The 23,847-nt window shown below is 43.2% G+C and overlaps 1 protein-coding gene across 3 annotated transcripts in view; it reads left to right on the forward strand.

Annotated features, from left to right (window-relative positions):
* Window positions 1-23,847, forward strand: part of cdh11 (cadherin 11, type 2, OB-cadherin (osteoblast)) — a 195,849-nt gene that overhangs the window by 133,493 nt on the left and 38,509 nt on the right. For 2 of the 3 annotated variants that reach the window (XM_068049075.1, XM_068049074.1), the window contains 2 exons: window positions 1,907-2,163; window positions 10,854-10,990. In XM_068049075.1, the coding sequence (XP_067905176.1) occupies window positions 1,907-2,163; window positions 10,854-10,990 (394 nt within the window). The remainder of the gene's footprint in view (window positions 1-1,906; window positions 2,164-10,853; window positions 10,991-23,847) is intronic. The other variant, XM_068049076.1, reaches the window with a different exon arrangement.

A 23,847-nucleotide genomic window follows, 5' to 3' on the forward strand; every position in this document is an offset into this window, starting at 1 on the left:
ATAATAACTTTCAAAAGGGAATTCGATATATAGTTGAAAAGGAAAAGAACTGCAGGACAATGAAAAGCGAGCAGGGAATTGGAACTAATTGGAAAGCTCTTTCCAGTAGCTGACATAGACACAATGGGCTGAATGGCCTCCTTCTGTGCTTTATCATTCTGTGATTCAATGAAGTTATGTTAAACCTGTATAATACCTTGGTTAGACCATACTTGGAGTATTGTGCACAGTTCACAACTTGAGTACTGTGTGTAGTTCTGGTCACCTCATTACAGAAAGGATGTAATTGCACTACAGAGGGTACAGAGAAGACTTACGAGGATGTTGCCGGGACTGGAAAAATGCAGCTATGAGGAAAGATTGAATAGGCTGAGGTTTTTCTCCTTGGAACAGAGAAGGCTGAGGGGAGATCTGATTGAAATGCGCAAAATTTTGAGGAGCCTGGATAGAGTGGAGGTGAAGGTTCTATTCACCTTAGCAGAGACTAGAGGGGCATAGGTTTAAAGTGATTGGTCGAAAGATTAGAGGGGAAATGAGGAAACCTCTTTTCACCCAGCGGATGGTGATGGTCTGGAACTCACTGCCTGGAAGGGTAGTTGAGACAGAAGCCCTCAACTCATTCAAAAGGAGTCTGGATATGTACCTCAAGTGCTGTAATCTGCAATGCTGGAAGGTGGGATTAGAATAGGTGGATCATTTTTTGGCTGGCACAGACATAATGGGCCAAGTGGTCTCTTTCTGTGCCCATAATCTTTCTAATATTCTATGGTTCTCATCTCCATATTATAAAAAGGAAAAAGAGGCGCTGGTGAAGCTACAAAAAGCTGATACCAGAACGGAAAGGTTATAACATTGAGGGAAAACAGGTTGGGACTCCTTTTATCTTCAGAAAAGAAAAGGTTGAGGGGGAGGTGATTGAGGCCTTTAAGACTATGAAAGGGTTTGATAGGTTTGATATAGAGCGGCACAGTGGCGCAGTGGTTAGCACCGCAGCCTCACAGCTCCAGAGACCTGGGTTCAATTCTGGGTACTGCCTGTGCGGAGTTTGCAAGTTCTCCCTGTGAACCGCGTGGGTTTTCGCCGGGTGCTCCGGTTTCCTCTCACAGCCAAAGACTTGCAGGTTGGTAGGTAAATTGGCCATTATAAATTGCCCCTAGTATAGGTTGGGGATGAGGTAGGAATATGGGATTAGTGTAGGGTTAGTATAAATGGGTGGTTGATGGTCAGCGCAGACTCGGTTGACGAAGGGCCTGTTTCAGTGCTGTATCTCAAAATAAATAAAAGTATTTCTAATTGCGGTGAGACCAAAACTAGGGACCATAAATGTAAGAAAGTTATGAATAAATTCCATAAGTAATTTAGGAGAAACCTCTTTACCCAGACAGTGTAAGAATGTGGAACTTGCTACCATAAGGAGTAGTTGAGGTGATTAGCATAGATTCATTTAAAAGGAAGCTAGATAAACACATGAGGAAGAGAGGAATAGAAGGATATGTTGATGGATTTAAGATGAAGAGAGGTGGGGAGGAGGCTCACCTCGAGCATAAAAACTGACTTGGACCGAATGTCCTGTTTTGTGCGATATATTCTATGTAATGCTATGTAAGCTGATGGCGTTTGAAAGGTTACTAGATAATTGGTAAAATCGAAATGAAATAATGTTCCACCCAGATCTTATTATAATGCACAGACTAACATGGTAGAGGTGATGACAGAATTAGTGCTGCTTTCTCTCGGTCGCTGGCCTGTTTTGAGTTGGGAATGAAATATTTCATCTCAGTTAGTCTATCAGTAGAGCTATTAACATCCATCATGATGGTGTCCCACACCATGCCTATTCATCAGTGTTCGTTTGAGCTCAGCCTTTTCTTGTTGCCAGGTAATTCATCTCTGTCACTCCCATTAGCAGGGCCTGGACTTTGAAACCAAAAAGTTGTATTCCCTGAAAGTGGAGGCAGCCAACGTATACTTTGATCCACGCTTCGTCAGCAGGGGGCCATTCAAGGATACGGCGACAGTCAAGATTTCTGTGGAGGACGCAGATGAGCCTCCTGTATTCTCCTTGCCTGTTTACTTCATGGAAGTCAACGAGAGTGCTCCAGCTGGAACAACAGTGGGCCAAGTGCATGCCATGGACCATGATTTAGGCCGCAGTCCCATCAGGTGCGTTTTCTCATTGTAGTTTCATGTAATGGGCAGCTCCTGTGCCATTCCTAGTTACTAGTGAAGACCTTTCGCCTGACACCTGACCTGAATATATTCGGATCATGTGCACCCCAGTTATTGGAGTGAGTCTTCGGGTCAGTGGTAGCCATACCTGCCTCTGCGTCAGAAGGTTCTGGATTCAAACCCCACTCCAGATAGTCTTAGTGCATGGAAACTGGAGCTCTGACTCTGAATTCTGGATACTTGCACCTGGTGGATGCGGGTTGTGAGAGCCCGTTAAACCCTCCTGCTGTTTAGCACTAGCCCTGCTATGGGCTAGCATAAAGATGGTTATGGCCATCGAAGCAGCATTTGTGTTGTCGCTATCAGCCTGTGAATCTTCACACTATTCTGCAAGAGAAGTCATGAAAACAACCTCAGTTATTGATAGCAATTAGTATTGTAAAATAACATGTGAGCTATGTTAATGGAAGCATCATTGACATTATATGAAAACACAACATCAGTTTCCACATGTTCGCTGATCACACTCAGCTCTACCTCACCACTACCCCTCTCGGCCCCTCCACTACCTCTGTGTTATCGGGATGCTTGTCTAACATTCAACTAAGTTGTATTCATCCCTGCTACAAACCATCTTCTCTTGCCACCAATTCCATCCCCCTCCCTGGCCAATGTCTCATACTTTTTGCAATCTCAGTGTCCTATTGGATTCTGAGCTGGGCTTCCAACACGACCGTTTACTTCCGCCTGTCACCCATCTCTGCCCCGCCTCAGCTCATCACCTGCTGCTGCTGAAACCCTCATCCATGCTTTTGTTTTTACCTTCAGACACGAACATTCCAATGCTCTGAGTGGTCTCTCATCTTCCACCCTCTACAAACTTGAATTCATCCAAGATTCTGCTGCCCATGTCCTAACTCGCACCAAGTCGCCTTTACCCACCACCACTGTGGTCGCTGATGTATATTGGCCCAGCAGTATCTTAGATTTAAAATTCTTATCCTTGTGTTCAAATCCTTCCATGCCCTTGTCACTCTCTATCTCTGTAACCTCCTCCAGCCTCACAACCCTACAACAGCTCTGTGTTGTTTCAGTTCTGGCCTCTTTTGAATTCCCCCCCAACCTTACATCATTCCACCCTTGCTGGGTGTGCTTTCAACCACCGGGCCCTCAGCTCTGGAACTCCCTCATTAAATCCCTCTACCTCTCCTTTCTCTCCTCCTTTAAGATGCTGCAGCTCATTGACCAAGCTTTTGGCCACCTAATGTCTCCTTATTTATCTGTTAACGCTCCTGTGAAACACTTTGGGACATTTTCTTACGTTGAAGATACTGTATAAATGTACATTGTTGTTTAATTCTTTTGTGACTGGAGATAGTGATTTTTAATTAGTCTAAGCCAATTTTGATCACTTCTTATTGGAAATTTGCAACAGAGTTCAGATTTTCACTGTATGTGACTGATAATTTCATTGTACGAGCTGGAACTGTCTATTTTGTTTCAGAGTAGGTGAATTGCAAAACTGGGATTTTACAACTGGCATTTCAGTACATGAGAATTAGATTCTAGCAGGTTGCTCAGCACTCCAGTAATCCCAGCTGTATTTGATCTGTTTGACAACAGTGGTTTGCAAATCTAAACTCCCCAGAGAGCAAGAATGTGCAGCAGCTAAGTGCAGGACACATCTCTTTCTGTCATAAGAGCACAACTCACCTCCCCAGACACTGACGGAGCTGAAGGAAAAGCTAGACTTACAAACCATTTTGAGAATCTGCAGGCGAATATTTTAACTTAAATCCTCTGACCAAATCAAAATGGTGAGTTTTATTTCCGAAAGAATGGGGAATGAATTAGAATGGTTCCAGCTGCAACCTTTAAAAGCACCATGAATTTAAGTCCTGTGCAGAATTTCTTTTTATCGATTCGAGAGCTCTCTGGCAGCTGTCTGGGGACTCAGTGCAAAGTGTTAGACTCCCATACTGTCAACATTGGCATGATTATCAGGTCTCAGCTGTGTCTTTTGATGGAAGAGAGATAATCCCATATCTGGCAAAAGTAAAACAGAGCGCTGTGTGTGTGTGTGTGTATGGGGATGTATTTGTGTATGTGTGTGTATAGGGATGTATTTGTGTGTGTGTGTGTGAATGGGGATGTATTTGTGTGTGTGTGTGTGTGTGTATGGGGATGTATTTGTGTGTGTGTGTGTGTGTGTGTGTGTGTGTGTATGTATTTGTGTGTGTGTGTGTATGGGGATGTATTTGTGTGTGTGTGTGTGTGTGTATGGGGATGTATTTGTGTGTGTGTGTGTGTGTGTATATGGGGATGTATTTGTGTGTGTGTGTGTGTGTGTATGGGGATGTATTTGTGTGTGTGTGCATGGGGATGTATTTGTGTGTGTGTATGGGGATGTATTTGTGTGTGTGTGTGTGTGTGTGTATGGGGATGTATTTGTGTGTGTGTGCATGGGGATGTATTTGTGTGTGTGTATGGGGATGTATTTGTGTGTGTGTGTGTGTATGGGGATGTATTTGTGTGTGTGTGTGTGTGTGTGTATATGGGGATGTATTTGTGTGTGTGTGTGTGTATGTATGGGGGTGTATGGGGATGTATTTGTGTGTGTGTGTGTGTGTGTATGGGGATGCATTTGTGTGTGTGTGTGTGTGTGTGTGTGTGTGTGTGTGTGTGTGTGTGTGTGTGTGTGTGTGTATAGGGAGATGCTTGTGGATGTGGGGAGATGTTTGTGGGAGGTGAAGGGGTGGGCGTGTGTGTGTGGGAGGATGTTTGTAGGGGGTGAGGGGGCGTGGGCATGTGTGGGTGGAGGGTGGGGAGAAGCACAAAATTGCAGAATTACTGCTTAGGGAAAGAGAGGATGGAGAATTGCAGACTGTAGACAAATTTGCTGGAACTGTGAGTGTGTAATTCTACACTCATCAAAGAGAAAGATGTCTAAAGGAACGCTGCTATCAATGTTGGGAACATATAAGATTCTAAAGGGGCTGGATAGGATATACACTGAGAGATTATTTCTATTGGTCGGGAACCTAAAACACGGGGGCGCAGTCTCAGGATAAGGGGCCGATCATTTTGGTCTGAGATGAGGAGAAATTACTTCACTCAAAGGGTTGTAAATTTTTCGAATTCTCTATCCCAGAGGGTTGTGGATGCTGATTTAAGGCTGAGATAGATAGATTTCTGGCCTCTCAGGGAATCAAGGGATATGGTGAGCAGGCGGGAAAGTAGAGTTGAATCTTAAGATCAGCCACGATCGTATTGAATGGCGGAGCAGGCTCGATGGGCCATATGGTCTACTCCTGCTCCTATTTCTTGTGTTCACGCTTCCAGAAAGTACCGCATCCTCCTGTTTTATTAAAAACAGCCCAATCTTACCTTGCACAATGAGAATAGACAGAGCTAAGCAATCCCACAACCAATGGATCAGATCAAAGCTCTGCAGTCTTGCCACATCAAGTCGTGAATGGTGGTGGACAATTAAACAAGTAACAGGGGGAGGAGGCTCCATGAACAGCCCCATCTTTAATGATGGCAGAGCCCAGCAGAAAGTGCTCTGAAGTGGCATTTCCTCACCAATGTTCAGTTTGCTTTTGTCAGGGCCATTAGAGCTCCTAATGCAGTGCAAAAGTCAAGGCTGAAGTGTGTGCAAACATCTTCAGTCAGAAGTGCCAAGTGATAATCCTTCTCAGCCTCCTTCTAAGGTCCCCACCATCACAGATGCCAGTCTTCAGTGAATTTGATTCTTTCCATGTGATATTCCACTGGATACTGTGAAGTCTATGGGCCCTGACAACATCTTGGGTGTAATGCTGAAGACTTGTGCTCCTGTCTTTCGGATGAGATGTTAAACCGAGACCCCGCTTGCCCTCTGAGGTGGACGTAAAAGATCCCACAGTTACTATTTTGAAGAAGAGCATTGGGCTGGGGCTGGGGAGGGGGAGGGGAGGGGAGTTATACCCAGTGTCCTGGCCAATATTTATCCCTCAATCAACATCAGAAAAACAGATTGTCTCATCACTATCACATTGCTGTTTGCGGGAGCTTGCTGTGCACAAATTGATTGCCACATTTACACCAGTGACTTCACTGTAATGTGCTTTAGGACATCAGGTAGTCATGAAAGGTGCTGAAGAAATGCAGGTCTTTTTTAACTACTGCATTCCTACCCAAGCTGTTCCAGTACAGCTACAACACTGGCATCTACCCAGCAATGTGGAAAATGGCCCAGGTATGTCCTGTCCACAAAAAGTAGGACAAGTCCAATCTGGCCAATCAGCAAAGTGATGGTAGATGTCGTCGACAGTTCTATCAAGCGGCACTTACACAGCAATAACTTGTTCACTGACACTCAATTTGTGTTGTGCCAGGACCATTTAGCCCCAGATTTCATCACAGCCTTGGTCCAAACACAGTCAAAAGAGCTGAATTCAAGAGATGAGAGTGAGCGTGACTGCCCTTGACATCAAGGCAGCATTTGACTGCGTGTGGCATCAAGGAGCCCTAGCAAAATTTATGTCAATGGGGATGGTGGGGGGTGGGCGGTGGTGGGGGGGAACACTTCACTGCTTGGAGTCATACCTAGCACAAAGGAAGATGGTTGTGGTTGTTGGAAGGCCAATCATCTCAGACCCTGGATATTGCTGCGAGTTCCTCAGGGCAGTGTACTAGGCATGACCATCCTCAGCTGCTTCATCAGTGACCTTCCCTCCATCATAAGATGTTTGCTGATGATTGCACAGTGTTCAGTTCCATTCGGAACTCCTCAGATACTGAAGCAGTCCCTGCCCATGTGCAGTAAGACACGGACAACATTCAGGCTTGGGCTGATAAGTGGCAAATAACATTCGCACCACACAAGTTCGTTACCAGGGATGAGAGACCTCGGTTAGTGGATAGATTGGAGAAGCTGGGGTTGTTCTCTTTAGAGTAGAGATGGTTGAGAGGAGATTTGATAGAGGTGTTCAAAATCATGAGGGGTCTGGACTGTATCGATAGAGAGAAACAGTTCTCATTGGTGGAAGGTTGAGAACCAGAGGACACCTATTTAAAGTGAATGGCAAAAGAACTAATGGTAACGTGAGGAAAATCCTTTTTACGCAGCAAGTGGTTGGGATCTGGAATGCACTGCCTGAGAGTGTGATGGAGATAGATACAATTGTGGATTTCAACAGGGAATTGGATAATCACCTGCAGAGAAAAAGGTTTTGCAGGGTTATGGGGAATGGGCTGAGGAGTGGGACTAGCTGAGTTGCTCTTGCAGAGAACCAGCACAGATATGACAGGCCGAATGGCCTCCTGTGCTGTAACCATTCTATCATTCACTTTTTTGAAACACAAGCATGCAATCACCACAACATTACTTCTTGCTTTACCTTGTCTGCTCTCTGAATCTCTTGAGCCTTTGTACTATCCTACATTGATCCATATAATATCCTTCCACAGTCCATGTATACTCTACCCTATCATAAATGCTACTCCATCATGGACTCAACACACCCATTTAATCTCTTTCTACAGCCCATGTGCACTCGACCCTTTTATGCCCTCTATCCCACTCTTTTAATGCCCTTCTGTAGTCCATATATCCAATCATGAACTTTACCTCAACCCATTTAATCTCCTGAAGGAAAGTTCTGTTTAAATTCTTCCTGCTACTCTTAAGAATAATAATGGGCGTGATTTTAACTCATTACAAAACCCATCCACTCACACCGGTTAAAATCAGATCTAATGTTGCTGAAATCCATTGTAAATGGGCTGAAGAGGCAAAAAGATTGAAGTATATGTTCGGAAGTCGTCGTCGTGTTTGAGGTCAATCAGAAACTGGACTGGCTGTTGGGACTTTCTCTTATCCCAAACATTTCTCAGGTCTTTATGATCTTCAAAGTTTATCAAACAAATTCTCGAATATCCTGCTGCACGATTCATGCACCCTCTAGACAACATTAACCCTCATGCCCCAACAGCTTAAAAATAGTTTGTCAAACACTCTGAATAAAGATGGAACCGTTTAAAATTAATAGTCATATGAATATTTTACACTTCAATATTCCATTACATGATTAATAGCCAAGAAAATCTGCAACATAAATTATTGCTAATATTTCATTCTCAACATTGGTAGGTGGCTCAAATCAGACTTCATTTCCGTTCCTCACCTCCCCCATTCGCCTCTAGCGAGTGCCATGTACAATATTGTGTTCCTCCCTCGCCATCGCCCTTCCCCAGTGACAGCTGGTCTTCCCATCTGCTTCATACTCTCTGACAAATTAACTACTGTTCCATCCATCTCAAAGCAAGAATGATATTTAACCCTTACACTATCAGCAGGTTCCAGGGAAACTCTGCTTTCTCTGAGCCAAAACAGCAAACTTAAAATTGGTACAAATTTTCCAGTAATAAGTCGAGAGGAAATATTCATTTCTGCAGTGTCACCCATTACTCCAATGCTCCTCTAACCAGCCTCCCATCATCCATAAGCTTCAGCTCAGCCAAAACTCTAGTCCCTCTATCCTCTTCTGCGTCAAATCCCTTTCACTCATCAACACTGTCCTCGCACATCATGCCTCCATTCCACCATCAGTCTCCATGCCCAAATATGTTTATTTTCTATCTCTCTCTTCTTCAAAAGCATCATTTTAAGCCTATTTCTACAGTTGAGCCTTTAGTCCCATCACCACAACAACCCCTTCCCCCTTACTCCGCTACTGATCTCCTGTTTGGCATCCTCTTCTCCCTCATGTAAGGTGCTCGGAGATACTTTGTACATGACGGGTGCAATGTGAATGCAAATTGTTTTTATAGGTCACTCAGTGCACTGTGTGGCGTGATATTCAGCCATGAGTATAAAATACCCTATCGTATTCAATTCTTTCAACTGCTTTACGCAATGAATTACTTTTGAGTGCAGTGACCAGTGTTGTTCGGGAAACGTGGCAGGCACTTTGCACTGGCTGTATCACACAACAACAACCTGCACTTACATAACGCCTTTTCAATTGAAAACCATTCTAAGGCACTTCATAGGAGCGCTGTTAAAAAATAATTGACACCGAGCCACATAGGGAGATATTAGGTCTGGGTGAATTGGTTACTGAGGTGGGTTTTAAGGAGGGTTTCAAAAAAAGAGACAGAAGTGGAGAGGCAGAGAGTTTTAGGGAGGGAATTCCAGTGTCTAGGAGCCCAGGCAGCTGAAGGCACAGCTGCCTATGAGCAGACAAACGGAGGGAGGGAGGGTAAATTCACCAATCCAGCACTCTCACGGAGCACAAATGAGTGAATTTCCACTCCAGTCTTGTCGATCTATCCCTGACCTTCATTCGATTTGCGTGTAGCTCCTCACTGAGCGTGCAGGATTGGTGAACTACCCTACAGTCATAGTCATACAGTTTTACAGCACAAAAACAGGCCCTTTGGCCCATCGTGTCTGTGCCGGCCATCAAGCACCTAATCCCATTTTCCAGCACTTGGCCCATAGCCGTGTATGTTATGGCATTTCAAGTGCTCATCTAAATACTTCTTAACTTATAATTACAGTGTTGAGTCTGAAGTCATTTGCAAACTTTCATTGCAATTTTGAGTTGTAGAACTGTTTTCTTTAAATAGTATGAGGTGTGAATGTTCAGGATCGGGGATGGGCAGGGCATGAGGGTAATCTTTAATATGCGAGCCTCCCACGTTTTATACAGTGCATATGGATGACCATCTATACATGCGAGTTGGAATTATATCCCAGGGAATGAGATGAATCTGTTGCTCAAAACACTGCACAGATGGGAGAGCATCTGTCTCCCACAGAGCTGGATGGACATCTAACTTCCACCAGACTTTTGGCAAACTGCACATGACAGCATTAGTGAGATCAGTAGGGTGTTTATTTCCACTCCCTTTGATTAGAGACTGATCGAGACACAGAGCCAGTTAGTCATTGCTGAGCACCAAAGAGTATCTTTGACATTAAGTTAATGAAGGATGGGATTGTTAAATCAAAAAGATGATGATACCCAAGAGTGAGTTCCAGACTGGAATTTAATCGAGGGGTTTGGGTGGTTTATATATACAAAAACAGATACCCGGGAGTCAGTTACAGACTGAAATCTAATTGAAAGATTTGGGTGGTTTATATAAGAATAACAGATTCCTGGGAGTGAGTTACAGGCTGGAATCTAATTGAAAGGTTTGGGTGGTTTATATATAGAATAACAGATACCCAGGAGTGAGTTACAAGCTGGAATCTAATTGCATGGTTTGGAGTGTTCATGTGTAGAATACCAGACACCCGAAAGCTAGAAGATGGAAAATTCTGGGGTGTGTGTCGCTTCAATTGTGGTTGGTAAAGCTCCATGCTAGGAATCTTTACATTTTCTGGGGAAATGTATATGCAAACCTAGTTGAATGATGCTGGGGAATGGAACACTTTCCATTTAATCACCCAGTGTCTCCCTGTATCAGCCAACATTCACTGCTAACTTGAGTAACAAGCAGAGTCATGCTCCCTTGATTGTATAATTGTATTACAGCATTTTCAGGAGTGAAAGAGAAAAGAGCGAAAGGGGAAAACTGAAATGAAGTACTGAGAGGGGACATTTCCACTATGGCAAATCCCTGGGCTGCTGAGCTTACTCTGTAACTCCTATTGTTAGTTAGATGTTGCTTTTTTTCCTTTTCCTCAGATACTCCATTGAACAGCAATCATACCTGGACAGATCTTTCACCATCAATGCACAGAATGGGATTATAAAAACCACAGAACCGCTGGACAGAGAGCTAACAGCCTGGCAAAATATCTCAGTGATCGCAACGGAAGTCAGTGAGTATTGAGGATGTCCTATTAATCTCCAGAGTGCATGGAGTGAATTCTGGTTGTCAAGGGCCTTGTTGCTGTTTTTTAAGCAAATTATCAGGCTACTATTAATGTGTCTGCTGTGGTTCATGAGTAGCACTCTTGTCTTAGAGTCCAAAGGTTATGGTTTAAGCCCCACTCCAGAGATTTGTACATAATCCAGGCTGATATTCCCACTGCCAGTACTGAGGGAGTGCTGCACTGTCAGAGGTGCTATCTTTCAGATGAGATGTTGAACAGAGGCCTGGTCTGCCCCCTCAGATGGATGTAAACGTTCCCAGGGGTGAAAGCGGGAACAGGTTACTGAGTTGGATGATCAGCTATGATCATAATGAATGGCGCAGCATGCTCGAAGGGTTGAACGGCCTACTCCTGCTCCTATTTTCTATGTTTCTATGTTTCCCTGTAAGAGTAGGGGTGTCCTTGGCAAATTTTATCCATCAACCAACGATCACTAAAAACAGATGAATGATTAGTATCATAGCACTAATTGTGGGATCTTGCTATGCACTAAATTTGCTGCTGTGTTTCCTACATTACAGCAGTGACTACACATCATAAAGTACTTAATTGGCTGCAAGATGCTTTGGGGCATCCTGAGGAGGTGGAAGATTCTATATGAATGCAAGTCTTTATTTACACATCCTTAGAATGGTATTTACAAAAATACAGAGGACTCTTCTGTACTCAGACATAACAATCACTTGGCAGTGACAGATAGAGGAACATTGGGCTGGAGGATAGGACAGCATGCTTATAATGGAATCTGCTTATTTTCCGACCTGATTTACCTCCAGTATTTCTCTCAGTTCAGTTTTAAACATTCAGGGTTAAACATTCTGATTTCATTACCACTGAAATATAAAGAGGAAAAAAATTGAGATTCTGAGATGAGGCTAATGGTAGCCACTCTCCCTGCATCACCCCCACCCTCCATCATTTATGCTCAGAATCCTTCTACTTGGCTATCTCTGACTAGCTCAGAAATAAAAAAAATCAATGTGCAGATTACATGCTGTACTCGAAAGTAATTGCTTGTCACTCCACTTTGTAAACACTATTGATTTGGCAAACCAGCCTCTTAAGATAAAATGCTCTCCTTTTTTCCCCTCTTTTTTTTATTATTCATTCTCGGGACATGGGCATTGATGGAAAGGCTGACATTCATTGCCAATCCCTTAGTGGCCTTGAAATACATGGTTTGCAAGGTACTTCAGAAGGCAGCTAAGAGTCAACCACGTTGATGTGGGACTGGAGCCACGTAAAGGCCCAGGCTGGGTAAGGAGACTGTTGGGTGAACCAATTGGATTTTTACAACATAGTTGTGAAAAATTCGATCTAAATGCAAATCTCTCCCTTCCTTTCCTTTCCTTTCCTTTCCTTTCCTTCCTTCCCTTCCTTTCTTTCCATCTTTCCTTTCTTTCCATCCCCCTTTTATTTTCTTTCATTCTTTCCTTTCTTTCTTTTCATTCTTTCTTTCCATCTTTCCTTTTTTCTTTCCTTCTTTCCTTTCTTTCCTTCTTTCCTTCGTCTTTCTTTTCTTTCTTTCCATCTTTTCTTTTTTCTTTTCTTTCCTTTCTTTCCTTTTCTTCCATTCTTTCCTTTCTTTGCTTCTGTCTTTTCTTTTTGCTTTCTCTCCTTTTTTCTTTTCTTACTTTTCTTCTTTCTTTCCTTCCTTTCCTTCTTTCCATTCTTTCTTTCCATTTTTCTTTTTCTTGCCTCACTTTTATTTTCTTTCCATCTTTCTTTCTTTCTTTCTTTCTTTCTTTCTTTCTTTCTTTCTTTCTTTCTTTCTTTCTTTCTTTCTTTCCTTCATCCTAATCTTACCCAATATCCACACACCTGGACTTTTCAGCAGGAAACGCAACCCTGCCCAAGGTTTCTCCCTCTCCATAGAGGTGCTGAAGTCCTTTGCAGGATCCTTACTGCTGCTCCTTCCGAGAGTATCTAGCTCTGCACTGATTGCACCTTAAAGTTGGAGATCGTGTTTCCTACATTACAATAGTGACTACACTTCAAAATGTACTTCATTGGCGGCAAAAAGCACTTTGGGGACATCCTGAAGTCATGAAAGGTGCTGTATAAAAGGACATTTTGTAATTTTCTTCCTGGTCTGCCTCATTGGGCAGTCCACTGGATAGTGCAGTTTTCAGCTGGTCCATTGTAGACAGTTTGTGCGTTATTTGGACTTTGTGACAGGATTCTGGCTATTCACCCAAAAGTGACAGGGGAGTTCCTTACTCCCATCTCATATGGAAGGAACATTACTCTGTATCTAACCCTGTGCTGTACCTGTCCTGGGAGTGTTTGATGGGACAGTGTAGAGGGAGCTTTACTTGGTATCTAACCCGTACTATGCCTGCCCTGGGAATGTTTGATGGGACAGTGCAGAGAGAGCTTTACCCTGTATCTAACCCATTCTGTACTAGCCATGGGACTGTTTGATGGGACAGTGTAGTCCAGTGCCAGGGTTCAGGACATCAGCTCAGTGCTGGACAGGAACTTGGAGTGGGAGGGGAGGATTCAGTTGTTGTGGTCCATGTAGGTACCAATGACATAGGAAGGTCTAGGAAAGAGGTTCTGCTGAGACAGTAATGAGGAGCTAGGCACCAAATTGAAGAACAGAACCTCAAGGGTAACCATCTGTAGATTATTACCTGAGCCACGTGCCAATTGGCAGATGGCACATAAGATTAGTGAAATGAATATGTGGCTCAACGAATGGTGTGGGAGAAGTGGGTTTCAGTTCATGGGGCACTGGCAACAGTACTGGGGAAAGTGGGGCTGTACTGTTGGGACAGCCTGCACATGAACCATGCTGGGGCCAGTGTTCTAGAAAACTGTATAGCTAGGGAAGTAGAAAGGGCTTTAAACGAAACAAGGTGGGTGAGGAATCAAGTTTGAGTAGATGTAGCAAATCAAGGGGTAGATTCAAGGCAGGAGAGCAGAATGGTAATACAGGAAATGAAGGTCAGAGAATGGCAGGAAGGGACAGAGAGAAAAAACCTAAGAACACACCAACAGTCGAGACTAGATGTTACAAAGATAACAAAAAGACAAAACTAAAGGCTCTGTATCTGAATGCATGTAGAATTCAAAACAAAATAGATGAACTGATAGAGCACATTGAAGGAAATAAGTATGATCTGATAGCCATTACGGTGATGTGGCTGCAGAATGAGAAGTATTGGGACCCAAATATTGAGGGATATGTGACATTCAAGAAGGATAGGAAGCTAGGTAAAGGTGGAGGGGTAGCACTGTTAATCAAGGATGGCATTGGTTCGGGAGATCAGGTTGTAGAATCGGTTTGGGTGGAGATGAGGAATAGTAGGTGGAAAGAAATCATTAGTGGGAGTGCTCTACAGGCTCCCGAACAGTAATCACAATGTAGAACGAAGTATACAAGAAGAAATATTGGGTGCTTGTGATAAAGCGATGGCAATAATCATGGGTGATTTTAATCTACATATAAACTGAAAAAATCAGATTGGCAATAGTAGCCTGGATGAGGAGTTCATAGAATGCTTTCAAGATAGTTTCTTAGAGTGGTATGTTCTGGAACCAACCAGAGAGCAGGTTATATTAGACTTGGTATTGTGTAATGTGACAGGATTAATTAATGACCTCAGAGTAAAGGCACCTCTCAGTAACAGCGACCACAATATGATTGAATTATACATCCAGTTTGAAAGAGAGAGGAGTGGATCTAAGACCAGTATTTTAAACTTGAATAAGGGCAACTATTTGGGCATGAAAACTGAGCTAGCTGAAATGAACTGCGTTACTACACTAGGCAATAGATCAATAGAGAAGCAGTGGCAAACATTTAAGGGGATATTTCAGAATACTCAGAATAAGTATATTCCTACTATAAAGAAAAATTCTAAGGGGATGACCCACCATCCATGGTTAACTAAAGAAGTTAAGGAAAGCATCAAACTTAAGGAAAAGGTGCCAAGGTGAGTGGCAGTTCAGGGATTGGTTAGAATAGAAAGAACAGCAGAAAATGACTATAAGGTTAATCAGGAGAAAAAAATTAGAGTATGAGAGGAAGCTAGCTAGAAATGTAAAAATGTATAGCAAAGAGTTTCTACAGGTATTTAAAAAGGAAACTAGTAAGTAAAGTGAGTGTTGGTCCTCTAGAGAGTGAGAATGGTGAGTTAATAGTAGATAATAAGGAAATGGAAGATACAATGAACAAATATTTTGCTTCTGTCTTCACTGTAGAGGATACAAAAAACATTCCGGAAATAGTTGTAAATCAGGAGATGGAGGGAAGAGAGGAACTTGGTGAAATTACAATCACCAGGGAAGCGATACTGACCAAACTGATGGAGCTGCGGGCTGACAAGTCCCTGGGTTCTGATGGGCTTCATCCTAGGGTCTTAAAAGAGGTGGCTAATGAGGTAGATGCATTGGTGTTAGTTTTTCAAAATTTTCTGGATTCTGGAAAGGTTTCATCAGACTGAAAAGTAGCAAGTATAATCCTTCTATTCAAGAAATGAGGTGGGGTGGGGGTGCAGAAAACAGGAAACTATAGGCCTGTCAGCTTGATATCTGTTGTGGGGAAGGTGTTAGATTTGATCATTAAGGAGGTTGTAGCTGGGCACTTAGAAAAACTCAAGGTAATCGGGAATAGTCAGCATGGCTTTATGAAAGGGAACTCATGTTTAACCAATTTGTTGGAGTTCTTTGAAGGACTCACATGCGCTGTGGATAAAGGGCAGCCCGTTGACACACTGTACTTGGATTTCCAGAAGGCATATGACAAGATGCCACATAAAAGGATATTGCGCAAAGTAGGAGCTCATGGTGTAGGGGGTAACATATTATCATGGATAGAAGATTGGCTGGCTGGCAGAAAACAGAGAGTATGCATAAATGGGTCCTTTTCTGATTGGCAGGAGGTGACGAGTGGAGTACTGCAGGGGTCTGCTGGGGTTTCAACTTTTTACAATTTATATCAATGACTTAGATCAGGGGAGCGATGGTATGGTAGCTAAATTTGCAGATGACACAAAGATAGATAGGAAAGTATGTTGTGAACATACAAACATACAAATTAGGAGCAGGAGTAGGCCCTTCGAGCCTGCTCCGACATTTAATAATTTCATGGCTGAACTGATTACTCCACATTTCCAACTACCCCAATAACCTTCCACCCCCTTGCTTATCAAGAATCATAACATAATGAGGTTGCAGACTTATTATAGATAGGTTGAGTGAATTGTCAAAAATCGGGCAGATGGAGTATAATGCGGGAAAATGTGAAGTTGTTCACTTTGGCAGGAAGAATAAAAATGCAGAGTATGACTTAAAAGGAGAATAACTACAGAATTCTGAAGTGCTGAGTGATCTAGGTGTTCTAGTGCATGAATCACAAGAAGTTAGTATGCAGGTACAGCAGGTAATAAAGAAGGCTAATGGAATGCTATCCTTATTACGAGAGGATTTGAAAATAAAAGCCAGGCTGTTATGCTTCAGTTATACAGGGCATTGGTGAGACCACATCTGGAGTACTGTATGCAGTTTTGGTCTCCTTATTTAAGGAAGGATGTAAATGCATTGGAGGCGGTTCAGAGGACATTTACTAGATTGATACCAGGAATGAGCAGCTTGTCTTATGAGGAAAGGTTGGACAGACCGGGCTTGTTTTCACGGGAGTTTGGAAGAGTGAGGGGAGACTTGATTGAAGTTTATAAGATCCTGAACAGTCTTGACAAGGTGGATGTGGAAATGATGTTTCCTCTTGTGGGTGAGTCCAGAACTAGGGGACACTGTTTTAAAATTAGGGGTTCGCCCTTTTAGGTAAGCGATGAGGAGAATTTTTTTCTCTGAGGGTTGTGCGACTTTGGAACTCTCTGCCTCAGAAGCTGGTGGAGGCGGGGTCATTGAATATTTTTAAGATGGAGGTAGATAAATTCTTTAAGTAAGGGAATCAAAGATTATCGGGGGTAGATGGGAGTGTGGAATTAGAGACAGAGACAGATCAGCCATGATCTTATTGAATGGCAGAGCAGGCTCGAGGTGCCGAATGGCCTACTTCTGTTCCTAATTCGCATGTTCGTATGTTTACTCTGTATCTAACCCTGTGCTGAATCAGCCCTGCGAGTGTTTGATGAGACAGTGTCGAGGGAGCTTTACTCTGAATCTAACACTGTCCTATATCTGCCCTGGGAGTGTTTGACGGGACAGTGTAGTAGTTTCAGTTTACATGCCAGGCTTGAAAATGTTTTGATGCTGAGAGCAGACAGCCAGAAATGGAGAATGCTTGATCTGGGACACCATAAAAACTGAAAATAAATGTAAAATACAAAATAGCATGGTCAAAAATATCCCGTCAGACTGTGAGTTGGGAGCTGGACACCACACCGACGTACATCAGCATTCCTTTCCTCAGAATGCCATTTTAATAGTTCACTTTTTAATCAATTAATTAAATTACAGATTTAATTCACTAAAGGTTTGATGAATTAGTAGTTTCATTATTCTGGCACCGTTTAAACAACCACCCCCCCCCCCCCACCCCGCCCCGGGGAGACCTGCATTTAGATCCTCTTTTGCATTTTAGGTGCGTGTGCTCATGAAGTTCTGTTGTTCCCTTTGACATAATTACTCGCTGTGCATTAACATGTTAAAAACAATCTCTTTTGGAGATTAGTGTTTTCAGGTAAACAATGGTGAGCGAGCCTGACTACACAGGGCACAAATTGACAAGGGCCTTGCCAAGATCAGACAGCCACTATTCCTTTCACTCCCACCAGATGGTTTTTCCAGCAGCTCGGTTGCAAGCCTTATCCTCTTCTAACAGGGCAAGCTGCCTGAAATTAATCCTTTATCACAGCCCGCTGGGATTATTAATATGAGCCCGAGGCCCAATTTTGGGTGAGCCTTTGGCTTCCTTCCGAACCCTTCAGTATTGTCCTTTCGCATCCAAGAATTTAAACAGTAATTTCCTGAGCACTGCTGTGAGCTAAGGCCCCGGAGAAACATCATGGGGGAATTGTGTTTTTATTTTCATTCTCTTTCAGCACATTTGTTTATTGATTGTAAATCTATTGCAGATGGGGAGGGTAGGAAAATGGGGTTATTTGACTGCATGGGGCAGCTGGAGGTGGGTGGTCTCTTGATGAAAGCACCAGGAATACATTCAACCAGAGCTGGAAACCCAGAACGGATGCTGTTTGTGTTCTGTTGGTTCTGCACCTGAAAACACACTCTCCCTCTCTCTCTCTCTTTTTCCTGCTCCTGATCAGCAGTGTCAGCCATGGCTTTGTGGGTAGCACTCTCGCCTCTTGAGTCAGACAATTGTGGGTTTAAATTCCACTTCAGAGATAAACACAGAAATCTAGACTGATACCCCACTGCAGTACTGAGGGAGTGCTGCACTGCTAGAGGTCCTGTCTTTCAAATGAGACGTTAAACCAAGGCCTCCCCGCCCCCACCCCCCTCCCTGTCGTCTCAGGTGGTCATAAAAGATCCCATGCAACTTTTCAAAAAAGAGTAACAATTGGTGTCCTGGCCAACATTCATCCCTCAACCAGCATCGCTAAAAAAGAGGCTGTCTGGTCATTGTCACATTGCTATTTGTGGGATCTTGCTGTGTGCAAATTGGCAGTTGCGTTTCCTACATTACAACAGTGACTGACTGCACTTCAAAAGTGCTTCATTGGTTTTAAAGTATTTTGAGATGTCTTAAGGTTGTGAAAGGAGCTATATAAATGCAACTCTTTCTTTCACACTTCAATGTGGCTCCTAAACAGCTTTTTTTTTGTCTTCTATTTTCCACTCTTTCTTCAGTTGCCCTTCCCCAGAGTTAGTTTCTTAAGCTTTTTCTCGGTATTTATTTCTGTCTTTTCTTCACTCTCTGAGCAGCCACCCTCCCCACAGAGCCAGTTAAAACTTCTCCTCAAGTCTGCAGCCTTGCTGTTGATCTGGCTGTTCTCGTTGACACATCAGCTGATTGTTGAGACAGAAGGATCTTTGCTGGGAGATTTAGCTGTTCACCCTGGCTGACACTTGAGTTCATTGAACTGAAAACAGAGCAGCAGCAGTGTATGAGCTACCTGCACGTCAAGCCTTTCAGATGCTGCAATTTCTCCTCCCAGATCTGCTAATATGATGCTTCAAAAAACCATCTTTCCTGGAGATTAGTGGGCTACAAAAGAGCTGCTGGCCTCTGATTGGCTGGCAACTCTTGGCAGGCGGGACCTCTCGCCCAGGGGGTCCTGATCCCGGAAAAGGCCCGCCAGTAACCCTCATGTGCCTGATTGGCTTTTCATTCGGTTGGCCATCCTTAAAGGAGGCATCACTGGTCTCACACCAGCTTTCTAAACAACAGCTGAGACTCCCGTCACCTCCATAAAACTCCCCCCCAGGGAGCTGGAGCCAGGTTTTTCGATAAGTTTGTGGGTTTTGTTTTTTTGTTAATTTGTTTTACATGATAAATATTTGAAGGGGGGTACAGAGGGGTGGGTATCATGACAACTGCATCCCAAATTTTTCTTTTGCTGGAGTGCGATTGGATAGAACCTTTTGGTGAATTTGACTGGGGGGAAATGCTTACTTGAGTGAATAATGAAAGTGGGAAATAACCAAGTAGGAAGGAGAAAAACACAAGAGACTTAAAAATGCAACCGTTAGAAAGAGATAGACTGGCTATCTATCCGCTTTGCGGAACACCTCCGCTCAGTCCGCAAGCAAGACCCCGAGCTTCCGGTTGCTGGCCATTTCAACACCCCACCCCCCCCCCCCCCACCCCGCTCTCATGCTCACATCTCTGTCCTGGGATTGCTGCAGTGTTCCAGTGAACATCAACGCAAGCTCAAGGAACAGCATCTCATTTCCCGATTAGGCACACTACAGCCTGCCGGACTGAACATTGAGTTCAATAATTTCAGAGCATGACGGGCCCCCCAATTTACTTTTATTTTCAGTTATTTTTTTCTTTTTCCTTTTTTTAATATATTTTTTTGTGTGTTTATTTTATTTCATCTTAGTTTGTTCAGTTTGCTTACCCACTGTTTTATTTCATGTTTGTACTTGCGGCTGTTCAACTTTCAGTCCATTAACACCCTGTCTGTACTAATGCTTTGTCTTTCAACACACCATTAACATATTGTTTGCCTTTGCTCCATGACCTTCTGGTCAGCTATTCTGTGACCTTGTCCTATTTACACCTTCTCCTTTGTTATCTCTTGCCCCACCCCTGCTTTACTTGCTTATAACCTTTTACATTTCTAATTTTTGCTAGTTCTAAAGAAGGGTCACTGACCTGAAACGTTAACTCTGCTTCTCTCTCCACAGATGCTGCCAGACCTGCTGAGTATTTCCAGCATTTCTTGTTTTTATTTCAGATTTCCAGCATCCGCAGTATTTTGCTTTTATGTGTAGACTGGCTATCTATCTCAGTTACTGTATTTGGATCTTGCTGTGCACAAACAGGCTGCTGCATTTGTCGACACTGCACTTCAAAATAATTTATTGTCTATGAAGAACTTTCAGATGCCTGAGGATGTGAAAGGCACTCTCTGAATGCAAGTTCTTTCTTTTTAAAAGGAAGCATGAAATGAGAAAATCTAACTTGGCTTATTATACTTGGTTTTTCTGCAAGCCATATTCATACAGGCCCTCCATCAATAGGCTGCCCCATCACGGACTCTATCCATTCATTTAATTTCTTTCTACACACTCGGCTGGATTTTGGTGGGGTGGTGGTGGCCACGAAGATGGGCTGGAAAGCTAGCAGCAGTGCTGCCTCGGCTGTTTGGGAAACCCCCGGCTGGAGTTTAGGCCAATGATGCAGCTAATGAGCTGCTGTTGGGGATCCTGCCCCTTTAAAAGATGGGAGCCCACCTCCAAGAGTTGCTGGCCAATCAGAGGGCCGGCAGCTATTCTGTCCCAGCAGCACCGCTGGCAGCAGTGACCACTGCTGGGACTGCACCCAGCCAAGGAGACACGATGATGGACGCTGTCCTTGGAACAAGACAAGTGGGGCCAGGCAGGCCCTGACGAGGGAGGGGCGAGGGAGGGATAGTTGGAGAGGGCAGGGTGAGGTGTTGCTGTGGACGTGAACATTGCCACCTGCAGGCCCCTCTGTGGGCCACAGAATGCCCGACTAGGAGTGCTCCCCCAAACCCGAACCCGCAGGGAGGCGGTCAGGGTTCACCAGGTGGTCTCCCCAGGTGGCAGACGGTCCACCACTGCTGGTAAAATGCCAGCGGTGGTGGGAAGAGGCCCTTAATTGGCCACTTAAGTTGCACAATTGGCATCTAGGTGGCAGTGCCATCCTCCACTTTCCCTGCTACTGGCAGTTTACCATGGTGATGGGAACTCCACCCCCCCGCCTTCCCTCGCCATTATCCACCCTGCACAGCCTCATAACCCGCTCTTGTGATCCCCATAAAATACAGCCTACAATCTGCAATTTACGCCATTATGTATTCCACCCACCCATTAAACCTACTTCCGCAGGCTATGTACAATCTAGCCGATTGTGGACCCAACCACTCGTTTAATCTCCTTCCATAGTCCACGTATAAATGTATTGCACCATAGATTCTCCCAACCTATTTAATCCCTTGAAAGAAAATTCTATCCTCAGTGGTAATTATTGAAACCCCTATGTAATCCCACATCTGAGATCAGGCATAATACTATGGATCCTTGTTCTGCTATTAACTGTTAACATTAAAATCCTGTTACTGGATACTTACATACCAAAGGATTTTGTATCCTGAATGCTGGAAGAATGATACTGTCCTTTCATGCCAGCAGGCAACTAACATAGTCTGGAAATGGAAATGAAATAACATTTTGAATCCTCTTACGAGAAGCTCACTTTTTGGCTTGGCCTTTATCCAGCCCTAAATATGTTCTTAATTTATTAAAGGGACACTGTTTCACAAACATTTAATGCTTCCCCACACATTACTTCAAATTTAAAAAAACTTCATAGAAGCCAAAGATTTTTAAAGATAGTTTGCAGGCACAAACTGAGATGTCTGGGGTGTGACATCCCCCATGCCACGTCTCCCATGAGGCATCCAGTGTCTGGTATGCTGAATATCCCATTGTGGTATGAAGAAAGAGAGACTTGCATTCATATAACGCCTTTTATGACTTCACGATGTCTGAAAGTGCTTCACAGCCAATTAAGTACTTTTTTTTAAGTATAGTCACTTGTAATACAAGAAATAAGGCAGAACCTCTGCTCTTCTATAAGGCTAGAAACATTATCCCATGTAAAAGTTAATGCACTATCCAGATGATAAAATGTAGGTCTCCTTTTTAAGATGTTAGGTGAACACTGGTTGAATTCATTCAAAGGTCAATTGTTATTCAGGCCGGAGATCAGAATCTGGCTTTATTTGTTGGGAAGGACAATTGAGATGTTTTGGATATTATGGCACTTCAATTGTCTTTCAGACTGTGGCTGAGCATTTATTTGAGCGGCAGAGACATTTTCAGTAGACTGAGTGTGTGATGTTTGAAGCATGATGGGCACCTGTATGTACAGTTTTTATAGTTTAGGCTGGTAGGTAAATACTAAAGATACAGTGAATAAAAAGACAGACAAGTAGATGGAGAGATAGATGGAGATAAATAGGCAGATGGGGATGGAAAGATAGATAGATAAATGCAAAATACTGCTGATACTGGAAATCTGAAACAAACAGAAACTGCTGGAAATACTCAGTATGTCAGCCAGCTTCTGTGCAGGGAGATTAACAGTTAACAGAACTATCTGGACAGACTAGGGAAATACATTTTTTTTCCTGAGCTTTTCATTTCACTTCCCTTTCCTTTGGAATAAGTGAGCTTTTATTTTTACCAACATGGGAGAAAAAAAAGGGAAGAGATTCCAGATGTTATAATTCAAATGTTTTCTTCCTCTGGATATCACACAAGATAGTTTATATTTCTGAAGCAATGGAACGCTCAATATATTGGTCAGAGACTGCAGCTGTTGCAAAGAGGCAAGCAGCTTCCTGTTGTTAACACAAAGATCATACTAAAATGGAAAATTGAAAAATATCTGGTAAAATTGATGTTGTGGCATATACATTCTTGTCACACACTTTTCAGATTGTACTACTGTGCTGAGATGATTTATAAACCATTTGAATTTGTGCAGTGGTTGCATCTCCCATAGGTTTTCCTAGCAGACTCTAAAGTCACGATCCAGAAGTCCCCTGTGTAAATGAAAGTTCTTTTAGCCAATTCTTGATTAATCTTGCCTTTTTACAGGAGAAAACTTAGGGCTTTTTGTGCTCTGCAAATTAACAATATCTTAGCATGATTCTTACCAGTTCAAGCACCACATGCATACTGGTCCATTACACTCTTCTGCACAGGACCAAGCAAATACTTACGGCTGAATGCTATATTCATTCTCGGATGTTGCCAAGGTTGGCATTTATTGTCTGTCCATTAAGCAGTTTGATACAACTGAGTGGCATACTGGACCCCATCAGAGGGAAGTTAAGAGTCAAACATGTTATTGTCGGACTGGACATGCTTGCAGACCAGATCGGGCAATGATGGCAGATTTCCTTCCCTGAAGGACGTTAGTGAATCAGAATTAGCTGACAGCTTCATGGTCACGCTTACTGTTTATCAGTTTTTACTTCTTGTTACGACCAGGTGAGAAAGGTGTCCAGGGGTTCCCTCTCAGCCTTCATCTGGTCTAACTATAACAGGGTTTAATTTTAAACACACTGTGTTTTTAGCTCCCCCTTGGTGAATTCTTGTTCACCGATTTCCAATTATAAGGCAAAGAAACCAGCACAAACGGGCTCCATTAGGTTTAAAGAAGAAAA

Source organism: Heterodontus francisci, chromosome 17 (genome assembly GCF_036365525.1).
Source record: "Heterodontus francisci isolate sHetFra1 chromosome 17, sHetFra1.hap1, whole genome shotgun sequence".
NCBI lineage: Eukaryota > Metazoa > Chordata > Chondrichthyes > Heterodontiformes > Heterodontidae > Heterodontus > Heterodontus francisci.